This window comes from Rhipicephalus microplus, chromosome X (assembly GCF_043290135.1).
Source record: "Rhipicephalus microplus isolate Deutch F79 chromosome X, USDA_Rmic, whole genome shotgun sequence".
Classification (NCBI taxonomy): domain Eukaryota; kingdom Metazoa; phylum Arthropoda; class Arachnida; order Ixodida; family Ixodidae; genus Rhipicephalus; species Rhipicephalus microplus.
The window spans coordinates 196,518,953-196,540,159 of NC_134710.1; the positions used below are offsets into that span (position 1 = coordinate 196,518,953).

General features: G+C 41.1%; 1 protein-coding gene across 1 annotated transcript in view; it reads left to right on the plus strand.

Annotated features, from left to right (window-relative positions):
• LOC119177367 (E3 ubiquitin-protein ligase UHRF1-like) overlaps window positions 1-19,652 on the plus strand; it is a 78,871-nt gene extending 59,219 nt beyond the window's left edge. The window contains exons 14-18 of the mRNA XM_075878444.1: window positions 3,880-4,042; window positions 5,845-5,982; window positions 10,450-10,549; window positions 11,238-11,503; window positions 14,937-19,652. Coding sequence (XP_075734559.1) covers window positions 3,880-4,042; window positions 5,845-5,982; window positions 10,450-10,549; window positions 11,238-11,503; window positions 14,937-15,083 — 814 coding nt within the window. The 3' untranslated portion in view covers window positions 15,084-19,652. The remainder of the gene's footprint in view (window positions 1-3,879; window positions 4,043-5,844; window positions 5,983-10,449; window positions 10,550-11,237; window positions 11,504-14,936) is intronic.
• Window positions 19,653-21,207: the final 1,555 nt, after the last annotated feature.

Consider the following 21,207-nt stretch of genomic DNA (forward strand, 5'->3'; position numbering starts at 1 on the left):
TCCTTGGCACAAAAGTAACTCTACGAGGTTTCTGGACTGCTATTTCAACAATCAACGTCGACTTAATACATGCCTTTAAGTGTCCCTTTAAGCGAAGTTTGTGCTGAACATAGTATAATGGGACGATAACAAAACTTGAGGAAAGGAACGTGGTAATATGCATTGAAACAAGCAATTATATACAGTATATAAAGGTATGGACTCGGTGGGCGTTAGTGTTTCCTCAGCTGGACTCGTTTTTGAGCATTTTGTCTATGTTGCGTTTTCCATGTTATGAATCAATCGAAAGCGCAGCAGAGCTCTGCTTGTGAATATATGTGCTTATTTTCTCTAGATTAGAGAAACATCGTTTCGTTTAATTTAATCAAGTCTATCCTCTAAACAGTCTTCATCAAAAAAATTATTGGATCACGTAGTGCAAGCGTAGTCCATCTAAGCAGTAAAAGTAACGCACGTTCTTATTTGCGAAGGTGCCACCATCTCCAAGTTCCCTTGCGATGCTGTGCAAAGTAAAGCGAGACACTCTTTATCTCGTGCAATATTGTCCATGTGACATCTAATTGTCGAAGTTGCACATCAGAAATTAATAGAACGTGGTTGCAAGCTCCGAGTTAAGGCCAGGCTATATGTAGACCCTAGAGATCAGCATGTATTGATGCTGCACATGGACGTTGCATTGCAAAAGCCTCGTCATTCCCAATTTTAAGTGTTGCCAAATCTATGCTTGTTAAGCGGCAGCGGAGTGCAGTTAGCTTTTATGAACTGTAAACATAGGAATGGGGAATTTTTTCTTTTTTGTAATGTGGTCATGTACTGTGGCATAGGCATGATCAGCACTGGCTCAACTCTTGCTTGAAAACTGTTTGCCGAGTAGGGGTGTTTATAAGGCTTTTGCATTGTCAAAAGTTTAAGTAGATATCATGTGCCTGAGTAAATATTCTCGTGCTCCACTGCCTTAGGCAAGGAGCCACACTGGAACAAAAAATGCAACAAATATTGCATTCAACTCGACCGGACCCATCAAAGCCTTGATATCTTTAATAAATGTGCGAAAGTAAGTTTTTCACGTGCATACGCAAATATCACATTGTATGTCAGGGGAAGTATGAGAGGTAGTTAAATTATCACGGTTTGGTGCAAGATAAAGCATTCCCTCGAAGCGGCAGAGCATTCAGCCGAGAGCGATGCGCATGCACGGGTGCCCCTGCATTGACTGCAATGACAGTAGTGGCGGCTTCTGTCCCTGTAGGAAACTACGGGTGGAGTTTCATGGCCAGTAAAGCATCGAAGGACTGTGGCATAGCCAAGTGGATATTCGAGGAGGCTTTACCATTTTGAAAAACAACTTTTTCTAAACCAAGTCATGGCATCAATCTAATGTTTCAATGTAGTCTGTGATGCCATGTAAAAACCAAATACATATCTTAAGGTCTATACTTTTGCTGGTAGTAATAGAAAACACTTCACAGTGACTGCTAATTTTGTGTTCAAGTCGGGTGAAAGTGCGTTACAACTCAAGATAGCCACTCTCCACGGCCGCTCCGGGCAGCTCAGCATGCCTTTTGTAATGTATCTTATGGGAACAGTACTACAGTTGCGGCGTAACTATGCTGGGACAGGCCGAAAATTAATGCAGCCGGAAAACTTAGCACCCAGAGCTGTTAACTGCTGGACTCTACTGTATTAAGGAAAACATTATTTGTAGGGATGCGCTAATGGTATATTTGAGGCTCCTAGCAGATACGAAGGGAATAGTGATCTGGTCCAATATATCACGAACTGAATAGCTTGGATAGTACCATCATTTACTAAGAACAATGAGCACATTTGTCATGATCCAACCAACCTGCATAATATATATTTTTTTAATTGGAAGAAGGATTGTGCGAATTTCACTTTTGGGATCGAAGTGAAGTGAAAGGAAATTACAGTAGCGGTAGCATGCAAGTGATAACCAGTAAAATTTATTGTGTTTTAAAACTTACTGTACTTAGAGCTTATAAGCTTGTATCACACACTTTTAAACTTTTCATTAATGAATCGATGTGAAGGTTGTAGGTTCATTAAATATTGAAAGGGGCTTCGTGACACTTTTTTTAGGTGTTTTTCACGGCATAGCATTTCCATGCTGCAGTGAAATGACCTTTACAAGGGGTTACATGTCATTCAATATACACCAATTGGTTATTTTTTAATACTTTGAAAATTCGAGTCATTTATATTCATGTCAAACTTAAGTAAATGTTAATATGGTAACATTCGTGTGAATATTCAAAGTGGTCGAATTTCGCATACATGCCTAATTATTTCATCACATTTTTATCGAACTGGCAGCACAGGTATTGCTGTGCTAAGGGCCATTGGATTACTTGTCAAGGAAAGCAAGAAGGGTATTCTAATGATTATGACTTCCTAGAACAAATGCGATGAAGGTTTCATGTATCCACTTGAATGACTGAAGAAGTGCGCTCTTCTTATTCATGTTTTCAAAACATATATGACTTGCTAAAATATCGGCTTTCAGCCTTTTACATTTCTAAATCTAACATTTCACAAAACCCAACAGAAATGATCTGATCAAAATTGAACGTTCCAAGGCTGAGAAATAACAAAACACCAAAAACAAAGATATAAAACTCACTACTGATTGCTAATAGTTGAATTTTGCACAATTTGTGTGACTTCCTGCTAATAATAGTGTTTTTAGTACAGCCGAATCTCGATAATTCGAACTCGAAAGAGCCCTAAAATTTGTTCAGATTAAAAGAAGTTCGAATTAATGAAAGCTGTATGAATGGAGGGCTCACCATGCAGTGGCGCATGTGCATTGAGCTAACACACAAGGGGGAAGTTTCAGAAGACTTACATTCATTCACAAATCACAAGACATCCGTCATTACTTGAAGTAATCGGTGATGCACGTCTGCACACGTTTTCCTTGCAGCGAGTCAATTTGGCACGCAGCTTGCAAAGCATTTCTACTTCGGCTTCAGCATTCTCCTGGCAAAAGATGTTGCGCGCGGCAATGTCCAACGCCTACGCTTGGACGAGGACACCAACGATTGCGTGACCTCTACGCAGCCACAACGTGGCCAGCACGTGACGAGAAAGGATGAGCGTCTTTATGCGGAGAAAAGCAGATGGGCATCTGAGAGAGACCCAACGCTCCACGGCAGCTTTTTTTTTTTTTTTTTTTTTTTGCGTTAAAAGGAGAAGGGTCTATGTGACCGGGACGGGAAAGTGTGGCACCAGTGTGTGAGAGAGAGCCAACTCTCCGTTAGTTTTCTTTTTCCTCTCTCTCTTTTGTGCGGCATTGAAAGGAGAAGGTTCTTTATGTGGCAGGGACAGAAAAGGGAGAAGCGGGGCACAGGCGCATCGCAGATCGGCATTTGAGAGAGAGCAAATATTGGAATTAGAGGGTGTTTTTGCCCATTGGAATACACATAGCTTTGATGGGACTCCATTGTAAGTTCGAATCAAGCGTGTTCGAATTAATGAGATTCGACTGTAGTATACTATGTATTTGAATGAATGGATTAATTCATGTCTATCCTATTTAGATTTTTATACTTTGAATGAATGGATTAATTCATGTCTATACTATTTAGATTTTTATACTTATGTAATTGTGTTATATTACACTGTATTAATAAACTGTCTATGGCCTTCCTCCAGTGATTGCTGATAAGGCTCACAGTATCTTAACTACATGTTTGTATCTCGTTTTGTTAGAAATAGTCTTTTTTTTATGGGCAATGAATTTTACATAATGAGACAGTATTGTGTAGGTTGACATAACAAACATGGCCAACAATCAGTCTTGTTATAACAAACGTAGTTTTTAAGTATGGTGTAGTCAAGGTGCTTGTTGTCTTCTAGGTCTCTTGCGCGAAACTGTGCGGCACCAATAAATGCTAAAAATGGTGCCGAAGCAAAGAACTGGCGAGATGGGAAGCCTGTACGAGTGATAAGGAGCTTTAAAGGTCGAAAGCATTCCAAATATTGTCCTGAAGATGGCTACCGCTACGATGGAATATACAAGGTGTGTCATTTAATATTGGTTATGAAATATTAGTTTTCTGGCTTTGAAGTGGCGCAAAGGAGGAGCTAACCATTTCATAAAAGGTTTTTTATGGAATAATAAAAAAGATTTAAGTATTTCTCTTACTCTACCTTCTACCTGTCAAATTTATTGTAGGCATGGGTGTATCTCGTACTGATATGTGTATGATGTTCATTTACCAGCTAATAGCAATTGAATCATGCAGGGTAAAAGTGCAATACTATATTGTGACAATTAACAGTTTAAAAGGACTTGTTAAAAGCCTTCATATGGGGTTTTATGGAGCTGTCACCACACTTCTATAACATTGCATAGAAAACAAAAATTATATTTATAGACTGTTTATAACGCACTGACTGGCTAAGGCAATTGTGAACTACATGCGTCAATGAGTCAGACACGTTCTTTCCCCTTCCCATATGTTTACTCATATAGTATCTACCCTGGCCTCATTGGTACCAATTTCTCATTATGCAAGAAAATAGCCACCCTCCATAACATCATGTGGAACTGCAAGGAAGACCCTCCACCAGCTAATCTTCTGGTTGCTCCCTCACTTGTGGTGTGGTAAAAAAAATGCTTTGTTCAACAACCCAGGGTCCAGCGACAGACCACAAGTAGAGCTGGGGAGGTGGCTGGTAGGCAGTGCTGAGCAGTATTGCGATAGTACCTTAGAGATTCTTCTGAGTGTCTGTATTATTGTAATGAGATGCATTTGCAAAATGTATTTGTATCTCGGTAGTGAAATACTTTCACAATGTATCGATTATATTGCGATACAGTGCAGGACAGAGCTATATCGTTACTTTTTTGTTTAAAATGAGCTGACGTGTTTCCGAGAGGGATATAAGAAGTTTTTCCGAGTCCAAGTTCTGGCTTGGTGACTCTGGCTTGGCGACACAGTGAGGGTGGTGAAGGATTTCTCACGTGCTCAGAATGGCCCATATGGTAAAATGCTCAACACCGCTAACAGTACAATCACTGAAGCAATAATTCGCATTCTCTGCTGGTGAAAGTTGCTGTTTCTCATGGTAGGGGCCATATCTGGAATTCTTCTGAGGTGGAAAAATTTTGGACCTCATGAGTCTTGTGTTGAGGCCGAGCTGACACAGTCTAAATGACAGCCTATTTGAGAAGCTGCTATTGTGAAAGTGAAGTTTACACTTCAAACTTCTCAGCGAGCGAAAAGTACACATTTTTTTTTTTTTGTAATTTGGAGTGTTCACTTGCGATTTGAGCAATGTGCTTGCCTTGTAAGTTTCAGTGTGCTGGGACATTAATCATAATATTATCGTCATATCACCGAAGCATTGAATGTAAGTCTTGGCAGAGCGTCAGGATCCCTAAAGTGAAAAAAGAAGATTAAAAATCCAGTATCTGTATTCGTGTAACTGTACTCTGTTATACTTTTATTGTGAGCCCGGCTGACAGGCATGGCCTGGCAGACTACCTCTTCTTATACACGACTCTGGGGTCAATAAAAGTGTTCTTCTGTAACATGTCTTCTGCTATGTTAGCTGTCTTTTCCTCTTTTTTTTTTTTTTTTTTGTCGCATAGTGTCAGAGGATCATATTGTCAGAGGTGTCGTAGGGATCATACTTACTAGTGTCAGAGGATCATGACCATGTTTGCATAGCACTTCTGTCCATGCAGAAGTGCTATGCAAACATGGTCATGATACATAGGCACCCGCCCATTCTTGAGTCTCTTGCTGTGTGTGTTACAAAATCTGGTTGTTTTGAATGTTTTACATCCCCCTTCATTTGATTCTTTGATTTTAGCTGGTGAAGTACTGGCCTGAAAAGGGCAAGTCTGGTTTCCTTGTGTGGCGCTACTTGCTTCGAAGAGATGACAAGAGTCCCGCTCCTTGGACAGCAGCTGGCAAGTTAGCTGCTGAGAAACTAGGTCTTTGCATGCAGGTTAGTTTCCACATGTATCCCGGAGAATGAATTTCTTCACGAGTACGCAATAATTCCCCAAAGTTTTTTAAATTTGTGGCAATGGACATAATGCTGTCACACGCTTGTTTTTGCTCCAGCCATTCACTAATATTCTTGCGTCTAATCATTGCCGGTGTGAAATGTCAGCTACCAAACTATGAACGCACCAAATCAAGCATAATGTTGCAACATGCAACCTGTTAAGCAGTTTCCACTGTTAAAAAATACAGCAGACCCACGCCGACTCATTCTGGGAGTTGATGTCATGCAAAGCACTAGGCAAGTAGTGGCCTATATAGCTCTTCTCTTCCATTTTTTTTCTTTTTTTATTGCTTTGAGTTAACCGTTGCCAGTCGGACCGACGTTTTTGTGCATTTTGGGTAGTTATGTGTATGAGGTGGGCATGCCTGTGGGGATAAATTTTTTTTTGGAGGGCGAGGAACCACTTGCTGAAGGCATTAACTATTTGAGCAAAGTGCATATTGGAGGACACGACCATTTGAAGGTCGAAAAAACCTATGGGGCCCTTCCCCTTTTCACCCATGTGGCTACAACAATGATCGGGGGCTTACCAGGCACATCAACTTCAGTGACGCCCAAAGGGATCGTACGAAGTAACGTTGGTACTCATGTCAGATATCTATTTTATCGAAATTCGATGCACGTTACTGTGTGATCTGCATATACAGTAAGAAACAGTTTCTGTTGTATTCATTTGGGTTGGTCAATATGTCAAGTTATAGAAGTTAATATGTAATGTTCCTTACATTGTTGCAAAAGTCGATAGCAAGCACTGAAACTACAGTTAACCAGTTAATATTATCGCTATATAAGACCCTTACAGATTCTTTCTCATAAGCAGTTTCAAGCACTGCTGCAGCTCTGGGGTAGAATACTTGGGTACTGGGGTAGAATACTGGGGTAGAATACTGGGGTAGAATACTCTGGGGTAGAACTCCCCATAGAATGTCTGAGTTAGATTCTGGCTCTCACCGTGATTTACTGTCTTTCCGTTCCTCCAATTTTCCCCTCACTGACGATCCCGCCAACACTTGCCCTGCCTGCGATACAAGCTCCATAACACAATTGTGTTAAGGTTTTTCAAAGTATATTGTTGACATTCGTCATTTGATACAAACTGTCAGTCACCTGTAGCTCATACCCACATTTCTTGGGCCGTGGAATGCGGGCATGTACAACACATGACTGAAGGAAAGGGTTTTATGACGCATGCAACAAGTATCTCATGCTAATCATGTTGATTATGTTAAACGTACACTAATGACCTGGATCGTGTTTATCATGCACTAACGCCCTTCCGTGCATATGTTGGTGTGTGTCAGGCATAGGTCAGCAAACTCACTCATGAGACAACTAATTCAGACTCATCCAGACTCAGATGGAGCCTTGATTCTGAGCGAGTCCGTGTGAGTAATAGTTTGGTGAGTCTGAGTGCGATTCAGGAAAGCTTTAGCGAGTCTGAGTTCAAGTGAGTCCGAATGAGGAAAACATTGGTGAGTGCGAGTCCGAGTGAACTCTAAACATGAGGTGTGTTTCATGAATGTGCCTGAGTGAGCTCTACATTGCTTTGCCAACCTCTCGTCACATCTCAGCTTCAGCATTATTATCATCCTTATGTTGGCTCATGCTTACTTATTTCTACTCACACATCGGTGCAGTATTCAATATCAATTGAATAGATGCGTAAGTTGCGGAGGTGGGGGGAGGTTTATTGAGCTTTCCTGCCATTTTCTTTCAAATGAACACCTTATAAAAGATACAAGATCTAAAGCGCCAAGCATAGAGGTGAAAATGCTGTAGGCACGTGTGCTCAGATTTGGGTGCACATTAAAGAACTCCAGGTGGTCTAAATTTCCGGAACCCTCCACTACGGCATCTCTCATAACCATATGGTGGTTTGGGGACATTAAACCCCACACATAAAAAAATTTAAATTATCAGAAGCCCCAACCAAAGCCCTGATTATGCAAGATATCGGTGCTAAAAAGCATTGACACTTCAGAAAGAAACAGGTAGTAGTCCACTAACAGACTGACGAGTCGACTTGTAAAAGCCTTGTAAAAGATACGGGATTAAAATCAAAAAGCAAAGCACCGATTATGCACGATATCAGTGCTAAAAGCATTGACACCTCAGACAAAACAGTTAATAATCTGCTAACAGTATGATGGGTCGACTTGTAAATGAAACGAGATCAAGAGCACCAAGCAAAGCACCGATTATGCGAGATATCGGTGCTAAAAAGCATTGACACCTGAGGCAAAACAGCTAATACAGTTGAACCCCACTATAACGAATGCCGCTATAACGAAGTTCCTGCTACAACGAAAAATTCACGGTTCCCCGTCAGCAGTCCATAGGAGTCAATGCATAAATATTGTCGCCACAGCGAACACTTTTTCTTCTGCCATCCCGCTTCAACGAAATTTCACAATGCGATTCCAGGCTCCGATATTTATTGCTATACAGTAAACCCAATATTTAACATTTTGATGCATTTTCAGAACCTGAAAATACGTGGACGAAGTCTAAAACATGCGTTGACACCATGAGAAACCACCGCTGTTAATAAAGGATAGGCGCTGCCGTTGCTCAATAGCGATGGCTACGAGGCTGCCCTGCTTTGCCAAAAGAAGGGCAGCCGCATTGCCATCACTATCGAGGAATGGTGGCGCCTATCCTTGATTAACAGCAGTGGTTTCTGGTGGAGCCAGCGCGTATTTTAGACTTCGTCGACGTATTTTCAGTTTCTAGAAATGCATCAAAATGTTAAAAATTGGTTTACTGTATAGCCGCAGACGATTCGAAGCTAAAGCTTAGTTGCTTAGTTCATGGTTTCCTTCACGCAGCTGCTGGGTGCATTTGTGGAACGATGCCTTTTCCCATTCCAATGCTTATCATTTTGTTCGCACTTGGAGAATGTGGTAACTAATCAGAGCAGCTGTTCGTCCACATTATCAACAAAATCAGCTAGCCGCGTGTGATGGATGATAAGAATGGCATAAAATAAGGCAAAAGTCACCGCTTCACGATACCCTGCTGCCATGTCGGCGTTTTCACGGCTGACAGCTGCTGGTGTTAACGTGTTAATGCAATTCTGTTTGGCTCGTTCACGAAAGCGGTTATAGTCACTGTTTCAGCGTGCTTTTCACCATGACCTCGATATGCGTGGGTGAGAATCGCGCCGTGACGCTGCTGGGATAGAATAAAAAGTAGCGGACACTTTTTGAATTTTGAGAATAAATGTTTCTTTGTTTTGCTAGTTCAGATCGGCTATATTTTTTTTATTTCACTACAACGAAATTTTCACTTTAATGGAATTTTTTCCACACCCCCTTCAGTTTAGATGTAGCGGGGTTCGACTGTAGTTCGCTAACAGACTGATGAGTCGACTTGTAGAAGCCTTGTAAAAAAAACCAGATCAAAAGCGCCAAGCAAAGCACCGATTATGCGAGATATTGGTACTAAAAAGCATTGACACTTCAGACAAAACAGTTAATAGTCCACTAACAGACTGACAAGTCCACTTCTAAAAACCTTGTAAAAGATATGAGATCAAGAGCACCAAGCAAAGCACCGATTGTGCGAGATATAGGTGCTAAAAAGCATTGACACATCAGACAAAACAGCTAATAGTTCGCTAACAGAGTGATGAGTCGACTCATTCAGAGTCATTCAGACTCAGAGCTGTGAGTCTGAGTGAGTCCAAGTGATTTTTAGTTTGGCGAGTCTGAGTCCGATTGAAGAAAATTTTAGTCAGTTGTAGTTCGAGTGAGTGAGAGTCCGAATGAGCCCTAAGGGCGAGATGTGTTTCACGAATGAGTGAGTGAGCTCTAAATTTTTGGCCCCGACCTATGGTGTCAAATATCAGAGATGATCACGAGAGCACACACACAGACAGAGAAGAAAAAAAGAAAGAAATGGCCAGAGTGCCTGCAGTTCACTGAATAATGGTTCGCATTTAAAGGTACACTTGCTGTAACCAGTCAAATGTTAGGTTGATGTTTAGTGCTTTATTATTCAAATGAGTGAACCGGCTAAATGTAACAATCGTCTGTATCTTTGTGTTTAAAATGTGGAGCTTCTGAAGCAATCCAGTACTGTTGACGCCATACAGTAACATTGTAATAAAGTAATCAATAAATATTGATTATGTATAATGCTACTAAATTGATGCAGACCTGGTGGTGCTGCCGTAGGATTGATATACTTGAATTTGTCAAGATATTTGCATGTAAAGTAAGTAACTGATCATTGTGTACATTCTGTTTTTCCTGTCATACTGTTGCACAATTTTTACAGTTCCACAACTGAATTGTAGGATTTGCTTAGAAATATTTCACAACCTTGTTTATATTCATTTCTTCTTATTTTTATGTGCCTGCATTTTTATACTTTTTTATTCTAAATATGTCTGCTTTATAGTATCCCGACGGCTACCTGGAGTCTCAAGATGGTGATGCAAACAATTCTGGCTCAGAGAATGATGCTACAGCTGCCAAAGGAAAAGGCAAACGGCCTAGAGGTAATCTTCTTGAAAACATGAGTAAAGTCTCATAAAAAAGCAGCCTTACTTTGGACGAAATGGTAGTAGTATTGAAATAATTAAAACTATAGTGGTCAGGATATCTCTGCTTATAAATATCTTCCATAAAGCTTCTACTTGACAAAATGAAGCACATTGTCCTCTGTGGGTGCTGTTGACCTAGTTAAAGAAGTTTTGGTAAATTTCATTGAGCCAATATCGCTAAAATACGAAAAACACATTTTTAAACTTGCTATGTCAAGCGCGAAAATTTCAGTGACAAATCTTCGCTCGTGAGGTAGTGAAATTCAAAAATAAAACTTCAACCTTCATTTTCTCCGCTAATAATGAACTTACAACAGTGAACCTTATGGAATTATAGTTCTCAGAGTGCAGTTTATTAATAAAAACTGAGTCATTGTTGCTGTTTAATGTCCCTTTAACCCAGCAATATCTGCAGCAAGGTCATACACTATGTCACTGGAATGATAATTCAAGAGTACTGCTTTTAATCATAAGTGAACAGGTAACAGCAGTAGCCCTTCGTATGCGCTTTATTTTAGCTCTTAAACCGCATCGGAAGGAACAGTAAGATGTGTGGCTGTTAAAACTATCGTATACTTTACGAATTTTGCTTGGAGGAAGTGTGAATATTGTGTTAATCTGAAATATCTTGTGAAACTTCCAGTGAGCTCTGGTGAAGATGCGCCTATTTCGAAGAAGCGACGAGCCAGCAGTGGGCAGCTCAAAACTTGCTGGGCATTAGAGGCATCGGTGTGCAAGACAATAGAAGCAGATAAATGTAACCAGCACCTTTGGAGTGAATGCTTGGAAATGACGTCAGCAGGCCGGGTGGCTTTTCTGGATCGTGTTCAAACAGTGTTTACATGTGTGTGCTGTCAAGAACTAGTCTGTCATCCTGTGACGACACCCTGCAAGCATAACCTGTGCCAGGTATGATGTACACATTGGCTGGGCATGTTTTCTCGTTATTACAAAAACTTAGTGAAGACATCTGTTAACTTGGAAAACTTTTCCATAAGAGTGGAGGAGAATGTTTCAGCTATTTCGCAGTAGAACAGCAGAACCTCAGTGATACGTTCCTACTTAATAGTTTGATTTCCCAGTTGCTAAATTTGAAATCGTGAAAACTAAAAATAACCCTGCAGCACTGTGTGTAATATGTTTCGGTTGACATGTCCCCGAAAAATACAATTTACTATTAGGCAGCAACGTTCAGCACCGCAAGAAAATGCAGTCATATCATATGTTCTGCAGCCACGATTTCTCATTCAGGTGTGCAGAAAAGGCACTCTCGTCTGCTTGTGAAGCGCTAAGTAGCAGACAGCTGCTGCGCAGCTATGGTGGTTTTTCCGCAGTGCCTAATTTCCCACATCCGCGCTGCTTTGCTTTATTGACCCCTGCGTGTATTCTCGGAATTACTTATCGTCGAATTGCCCGATAGCCACTCTCTCAACCACACACCAACCTGAAGGCAGACAGCGATACGAGCTGTTAAAATATTCAAACGGCTTAAAAAAAAAATGTCTTTTTTTTGTAGCACTTGCCACAATTTCACTGAGCATTCCGAATCCTTCATCCGTACCACAATAAATAAATGAACACTAGTTCCACACATTTTCGTTCAGACCCCAACGGCTGCCTCAACAGCCATAGGGAAATATTGCACAGCTAACAATGCAGCACAAAGAATAGAGGCTGTCACTCCTCCAGTCCATCAAAGTTCAGTCTGATACCTACGGAAACGCAAATGCCGCCACTCCTCAGCAGGTCATGGCACAAGCACGTAAGCAGTAAGTGGTATGTGTTTTCTGACAGAGCCATAGTAACGCCGCTATTGCGCCCAGTGGATATGGTCGATAAAACTTCATTTCCTTCACACTTTTTGCCAGAGCGCATTGGTTTTTGGTTGCTCCGCTCATCGCCTGGGTTCTAGTTGGCATTCGTTTTTGCGTGCCATAGGGGAAGCTGCCTGGACAAATTTGTTCTGAAAGATATCTGGGCAGTTTCGGACTATCAGACGAAAGAGATGATGGGCGGTTCACCACCGTCTTTGTCAGGCTTCAACGTATCACAATGCGGATGCATTTCACCTTAAATTGTTATTATGCGTGCCATGCCATCCCTCCCGGCTTAGCTTCCAGTGTTTTAGTCGGGACGAAAGAGAATGCAATTGCAGCATGTGACAAATATTTTTAACTCCGCTCGTACTGGACAGATCCTAAAAATTTTTGTGGCGGTGAATTCGGGAGGCAATGAGCTTCTATAGTGAATCCATTCCTTGGTTACTTGAAAAAGTGTTGCAGGGCTTCTTTAAATGAACATATTACCCTGAGATCGATTCATAATTTTTTATAGTTAGAAAGCTTGTTATGCCAGCTTATATGCTCTAGCTATAGTAAATTTTAAAATGTTACATATTTTGCAAGTTATCCCTTGTATTCTACCGAAAGCCAAATTCTGCGACCACTCAAAGTTTTTAGACTTTTTTGAACAACCGCAGCATTGCACAAAGGCCTTATCTTAACTCTTAGAACATGTTGTGCAGATTAGTTGAGTCTTTATATATATATATATATATATATATATATATATATATATATAGTGGGAGTAATAATTCAATGGGCCAGTTAGTCTTCGTGAAGGTATGGGATATGGCACAACGGGAGCATTGTCAACAAGGATAAATATATTTATTTCCCAACAGTTTCGGGAGGGGTCCTCCCTTCATCAGGGGATGAGTTATACTGACATGAGCTTCCAAACTTCCTTGCTGCCGCGTCCCTCTCGCCTTGAAAGACGTTTGCGAGAGTGAGAGGGAACTAGAAAAAGGAGAAAAACAAAAAAGGGGGAGAAAAAAGACGAAAAAAAGAAAGAAAAGAAAGAAAGTAAAAAAGAGGAAGAACCACTGTCAACACTGAGAACGAAGCCAACTGTCCGTCTACATCCACATACGGTTCATATCACGTGCTGTTCAGTTCTTGACGTGTGTCGGGCCACCCAAGATTGTCGCCGCGGTGCCGGGAGGCTCCGTGACGACGCACGTAAAGAAAGGAGTTTCCCCGTAATGGGTCGTTCGGCGGGCGGTGGGCGGCGTGAGTAAAGGAAAGGTTTCTCGTTAATGGGTTGGTCGGCTATTTACCTCTAATCTTCGTCCGTTTCCATTCAATGGTTATGAAGTGGTAGGCGAACGTAAACACTTTGTATGTGCATGTGAAAAAAAAAGGACAGTGTACACGTACGAGTCAGTCAGAAAAAAAGCATGGTCTCCAGCTATCAATCTTTGTCACCAATTTTCTCCTGGCTTACTTCTCGGAGGCAGTTGAGTTTTCCGGGGTCCTCGTTGATGCCGGCTACTAATGTACGAAATTTGAAAATAAAATATGCCTCACGCTGTTCGCGCTCGCGTCTGTTTGAGAAACCGGACTGCAAAAGAGTTACGCTGACATTTTCAAAACTGTGGTTCGGCAGGCGCAGATGTCTAGATAAAGGTAGCTTCGGCAGTGAAGTGGCGTGGTACCGGTGATTATTGAACCGCAGCCGAAATGGCGTGTCTGTTTGGCCGATATATTCTTGCCCGCAGATGTTGCAATGTAGCATGTATATAACGTTACTGGAGTGTGTGTGTGTATATATATATATATATATATATATATATATATATATATATATATATATATATACATATATATACATATACACACACGCACACACACACGCTCGCACAGACTATTCAATCCGAAATTATTCGACCAAAATCACCATTCGCTTCTAACCTAAATTTCACCATTTGGACAAGCCTAGTATATAGCATTTAGAGGAGCCTTCAGTGTAATAAAATCATGAAGGTATAAAATTAAAAGTAAGTGAGGACAGTAGTAGTTTACATTTTTGTCTTTGTGTTCTGTTTGTTATTTGCATAAAAACAAGCATTGTGGAGAGATAAATTTCCAATTATATCTCTGAGAGAAGACTAGATTAGCATATACATCTGTACAACCATATTGTTTTCTGAGTAATGTCTTTGGTAAGGGACAGTTCGATATCAGTCTTTCGTGAAAAAGAAAACGATAATCTGGCTTATTTCATGCTGTGAAGGAATAGATTGTCTGATGGCTCGATCAACATCGAGTGTTTCAAGTACAGCAAAGTGTCAGTCTTCTTCTTAGTACTTTTAGATGTATGTTATACTTCATAGACATCCTCTTTAACAATACCCTGCAAATTAGAAATATTAATGTTTTTAAAATTTTATATGCTTACATTTCTGAATTGGCATCGGCATCAGTGCTTACTTTGTTGCTGAAAACACTGCGCTTCCCTCTGCATAACCATGGTGTTTTGTTCCCATCATTTTACATTACAGAGCTGTTTGCAAAGGTCTTTCAAGGCTGAGGTGTTCAGCTGCCCAACCTGCCGCCAGGACCTGGGTAACACTTACACTCTTCTGGTCAACAAGTCCCTGCAGAAAACACTGCAGGCACTCTTCCCAGGATATGAGAGTGGACGATGAGTATGCCTATAGCAGGGTTCTACTTATGCCTGCATTATATCACTTACCTGTGCCAAGGGAGATGGTTAAATTTGATCACACATTTACCATCATGCATTTACTGTAAAGCAACATGGATGTCCAAACTTAGAATAATGAAATCTGTCAGTTTGCTGTTTCTCACGGAATCCTATCTAGTGTTTTTAGATGGGGAATTTTAGGATTATGCTTGTGTCAAAAAGTGCTTTATTGTATCCTTGTTTTGTTTACAAACTTGTTTTTGTTACCATGTTTCAAAATTTTGAATGTCTGTGTTGTACTCGGTGCGTGTTGGCTTACTAAAGTCATGTTGTTTCAGTGTGTGTTTTCAATGTGTGGTTGTGTGGGAGAAAACTCATTGATTATCTTTTATATTTGTTTTATTTGTAGCGTGCATACCTGCCAAGTTGGGGAGACTCTCGGATTTTGACCGTTTCTTGTTTGTGAGGTTGTCATGAAAATCTCCCGAAAATCTAAATTTGTGTGCGTGATAAGAACGCATTGACAAAAAAAGCAGCTCGATTTGCTCCAGGCTTTTCGAACCTGCCTCATATTATTATAAATGAGAAGAGGCGTTCATCTAAACGTGCAGTAGAATCACAGTGATGTGAAACCGTGGCAGATAAGAATTCGTAAAATTCCCCAGCCTAATTCCACTATGTTCATTGGGCCTAAATTCGAATGTTCCGAACACATTTTCTAATTGCGGCGGGTGACACGAACATTAGTATGGAAACCGTCTAACGAAAGCCAAGAGCAGCGTGCTTGAAGCTTCAGAAGTACGTATGCAACCACTACAGTTCGTGTGGTTGTCGTTGCCACAACTGCGCTTGTTCTTGGCACGATCATGTATGGTGACGACGTAACTGACAGAACTCAAAAAGTGTACGCGTATACAACACTTGACCAGTGAAAGCAGTGCTGCTTTCCGCAAACTCTGTGGACAAAACCACGGCGGTTGCCATCATAGATAACATAAAACGACTAAGTTTTGCCAGTGCATGCAGTTTGAAAAGGGACTATTATTCGTTGCAACCACTGTTCCTGTTTAAAAAATCTAACAGTGAGAAAAGCTTTAACCTGCGCTTTCGCGGCAGCCAGCTGCGCCATCACTTTTATTCACATGTGTCCTAAGAAGACATAAGCAAGTTGTTTCGATGGAAATAGATTTTGCTACTTCTTTTGATGACGCGAAATTTCGGTATGATTTGCGCTCCTAATTTGCCACTCTCACCTTAGTGGGAAACCCTCCTCGTGTGTTTGGGCACTCCAAGCCATTATAAGGCTGCAATGCCGACGCTTGCAGTTGTGACCCCCTCCCGCCCTGCTCTTGTTCTGGCGATATTTTTTACAGCAAAAGCTGTTATCAGATCACAACTCAGGTCACGTGCAGTTGAAAGCCGCCGCCGATGTCCGTAACCACATCGCCCGAAATTAGAAAAAAAGACCTAGCATCAAAGACACGGTGTGGCTCGAAATCGGGGTCTGCTAGGTGTCAGCTCGGTATTCTACCACTGAGCTATGCCAGTTCTTGCGACTTGTTGGCAAATGTAGCACCAAAGACACAATGGGGCTCGAACCCGGGTTCGCTGGGTGCCAGCCTAGTATTCTACCACTGAGCGACGCTGGTGCTTGCGATTTGTTGGCAAAGTTTCCTTAGGCAGGCTTGATGTCAGGAAAGCAATCGCGTTGATATGACTTTAAAGCGTTTTAAAACAGCGAAAGAACAACCAGTCGTCGCACAATGTGAATAGCGTAACAAATGGGTCGTCCAATGCTCCAACCCATTACTAAAGCTTGTTCTTGTTCCCCGATTAACTGTGGCGCATACCCATTCCTCGTCGTCGATTAACTGTGGCGCATACCCATTCCTCGTCCTCGTCTGCGACTGCATGAACATTTGGCGCAAAATTCCTTGCAAGTGTTTAGCGGATACTAAGCTTCTCAGAAGAATGAAAAAAAATAGCATAGCGAATGTTGGCCCACTACCCACAAGTTTATTAACAATGCCTTAGTGGGTATCAAGCAAGAATGCTTGCAGTAGTTACCCTATGAGTGTGTTGAAAATGCTCTGAAAGGTTCCTCTTGTAGCTGTCGCTGTGGCTGGCTTTTTTTTTCTTTTGGTACCAGAAAACTGCAAAATAATTCAACGTGACCCCCCCTCCGTTGCAGATATCTCCCGGATTCAGAATCCTTGAACTTGGCAGGTATGAACATGAAATTCAATGCATTGAAGAAAAATCATTGGAAAGTGAATTTTGTGCTTGTGAAGTTTATTGTTGACATTTAATGGTGCTTGGCTTTACGCTTAAAGGAGTCATGACATGGTCACCCAATAATTGATGGTTTTCGGTGAAAAACGAAGGTAGAGGATCAAATATGCTTGTACACGTGCGAAAACAAGACTGTAAGAGATTATTTCAGTTCAAAATAAGCCGTAGAAGTCATCGGCTGCAAACTATGCCCATTGCCGACGACTGCCATTTTGTCATGGCGTGCACGACGTCACAAGCCGAAGAAGCAGTGTCATCGTCTGCTATCAAACAGCACCTTACGCACACGGTCAGTGTTGCGAGTGTTGCTTGCCACGTGTTTTGCACGTGTCAGTGGGTTGCAAGTGTTGGTGTGTTACCGGCACCATCACCATATTCGGCGACAACGTCAAGTACATTGAACATTTTGACTTCGACTCCATTGTCACCAGCTGAAGGGACGAAGAAAGCATCGGAAGACGGTGTGAACCAAGATGCCGACGACTTCGTCATTGGGGCCGATGTTGCAGACACCTCTCCGCAATCACAAGTAGCTTTATTTCAAGTGTTTCAGGTTAAAAAGCAAGCTTGGGGTACAGGGGTCCGTTGTTGCTGCGTTCGCGAGCAAGTGTTACTTAGCGCCGTGGAATCGGCAAAGTGTGCATATTTTTTCGACTAGCATACGTGCATGCACAACTTGCGGTGCTGAATATAATAATTAAGTGGTCGTAGCAATGCTCTGCGTCGGGACTGTTTTTTTTTTTCTATCGGTTGTTGCATGCGGCATATGTAAACAATAAGCCGATGCAAGCGGCATGTCATTGCGGCGCTAGGGTTACCTACGATATACATTTTGGCCAAATCTTTGCTTGAAATCAGTCGATTCCATTCGGTTTCGGTGAAAGAAAATATCAAGTGTGACGCTCAACCATGGCACTGCCTGCAGGGAGTTTAAATGAATATCTATTCGTAGTGGCAAACAGCATACGCAGTGCACATTCACAGGACACTTTTTGACCTCTGAAATTGCTTGCTGCAAGAACCAGCGCTACATGGGTGACGCAGTGGCATTGTTTCAAACCATGGAAGTCATTTAGTTCTAGTGGCAAGTTCAACATCGCAGAAAAAGTTCGATTGCAAGCGCAGCCGACTACGAAACATGATCGTCCTCCGGAATGCAGACCGTGCAGCAGCCCCACCAGCAAGCGGTTCGTGGCATCGCGGCTAGCGAGCACGCCAGTGTTGCCTTACTCTCAAGTCGCTCGCTCGTTTACAAAAATATTCAGTTATAAATTGACAGCTCGATTAAATTCGCTAAAATTTTGCCAGCTTGTCTGTAAACGTACAAGAATCAACGCGCACAACACAGATTATGGTTGAAAATTGGGCGTCATGACCCCTTTAAACAATAACTGGCACACTTCATGTGCTTGCATGTTCTATAAACTGTAGTACCTATGAGTACAAATTGACGAACAATATGTCTGGGTACCAATACCCTCATGTGGAAGGTACGTTTGTGTAAGTTGACTGTTCTATGGGATCGAGTATATTGCCTTTTTTTGTTTTTATGCTGCAAAGTATCAGCAGTAGTATAAACCTGATTACACTCATTCTGATTAATGCTACACGTAATCTGGGTAAATGCTAAGTTCGTGTTTGTGCTGCTGTTTTGCCACATTGCATCACTAGTAGTAGCAAGTAGTACTGTTCTTTAGCAAGGAACTCCATTTTTGTTTTTAATATTGTGTAAATATCAGAACTTTACATTTTGACTATAAATGGTACTTTTACATTCATGCCATGCATAATTACTTGGAGGAGCCAAATATCAGACCCTGTAGCATGTTGGCTGTTATTGCTAAAGGTAAGAAGAGCTGCTGATTTGTGGTTATGCAAGAAAGCTAATGAACTGTTGTCATTCTTGTGACCCTCCAGACGGTGAAAAAAAAAATGCATTTTTTTACACACTCGGTACAGAATAGTGGCATTGATATTCAACAATGTTGGCTGTGCTGATAATTTATGGCACACTATTGCTACATATTTTACTGTCCGAATTTTATGTCTTTACGTTGTTTTCATTGCAGCATATTCTGCTTACGTATGAAATATTTGACTCTCTTTTAATGGGTGAGAGAAGGGGGTAGCATTTTTTAGTGCTATTAGTATACAGTGCAACTGATTAAAACTGAATATTACTCTTGACACTTTAGGGCTGCACTCTTGCTATCCCGAAAATGATCACAATATGCATGAATGCATTAAAAAACAAAATAAACTTTTTTACTCCTATTTATATCAAGCTTTGGTTTCGGCTTCTTTCTATGAAAAAAAAAATGGACACTTTGTAAATTTTAAACTGGCTTTGACAAAAGCTTGAGGCCATTTCATTGACTATGCCATGTCTTTTTTTACATTCCTAGTGTAATGGTACATGAATTAAACATGTGCATGTTTTCTTTTTCAATCTTTACCTCAAATTGCAGTGAGACGCGAGACTAATCTGCTTTCTTTTTCATTTTGCGCTTCGCGAATTGAGCAGATGCCATCTGCGTTCCAGCGCTCATAGAGCTAATTTATTCTCCTGCCTCAGAGGGAGACGCCACAGCTGGCACTGTGCTAGGGGGCTGGACAGACGTGGTCACCGCAATTATGAGACATGAAAGGCTTTCATCTTAAAAAATGTGTTGGGATGTCATAGTGAATCCAGAAGCCAGTGTTTGTGACAAATGGCACTTTAAAACTGCTTCACTGTCATCATGTCTTCACTGGTCAGGCATATGCAGGTTATAAGTGAATTGTTTATCAACAGGCTATACAGTAAAATCTTTATGTAACGAAACCTGATTTTGTGAAGTTGTGGATCTAAAAAAGAAATTTCAATTCATCTGCAAGTACCCATACAGTTCAGTGTTACTATCCCTCTGAAACTAATTTTATTATTTAATTATCTAATTATTTACTTACAAATAATGCTCCCTTGAATTCAAAACATAGTAGGCGTGGGTGCATATTTTAGAATAAACAGCAAAAAACATGCTAAGATTGTGCTCACTGAGTAAAATATGATTTACTTACATAACTGTTCATTAATGTCATTTATATGTACTGATGTTAGTGCAAATGAAGAAAATGAACAACCACTAAGCTAATACAAAAGAGATTGAAAGGTGATTAGAAAGTAACCAATCATAAAATATTTCATATGGCTTTTACACATTTTTACAATCCTTGTCAACCTGTGTGTTCTTTTTTCAGTCAAAGCTGTTATGAGGACACAACAAGGGTCGCGTGCGCCGTAGTTGTCCAACATCACTGGTGTCTGTAACCACTATTGCGCGAAATAAAAAAAATGCTGAAGTAAATAGAAAACGCGTTGGATACAATGGAATTCGAACCCGGGTCTTCTGGGTGCCAGCCCAATATTTACCGATGAGCTACGCCGGTGCTTCAAACTCCATTGCAAACTGGCCTTAGGCAGCTTGATGCTGGGAAAGGAGTGACGTTAATATGAGTAATAAAGTGTCTTAGAACTGCAAAGAAGCAACCAGACATCACACAATGTGCATCGAGTATTGAAGGGGCCGTAAATGCTCCAACCCATATAAAAAAAATTCAGGCATAATTCTTCATCGTCACCACAGCATCCAAAAAACTGCACAAAATTCCTTGCAAGTGTTTACCACGCTTCTCTGAAGGATGGCATAGTGATAGCTTTCCTACTACACAGAAGTTATGATTTATGGCGTAGTGGGTACCCTGCAATGGATACACCAGTGTTGCCGGCTAAAAGCCAGCCATTGATGGCAACCTCCACTAAGCGCAGCAAAAGTGCAGGGTTGTCCAAAGTC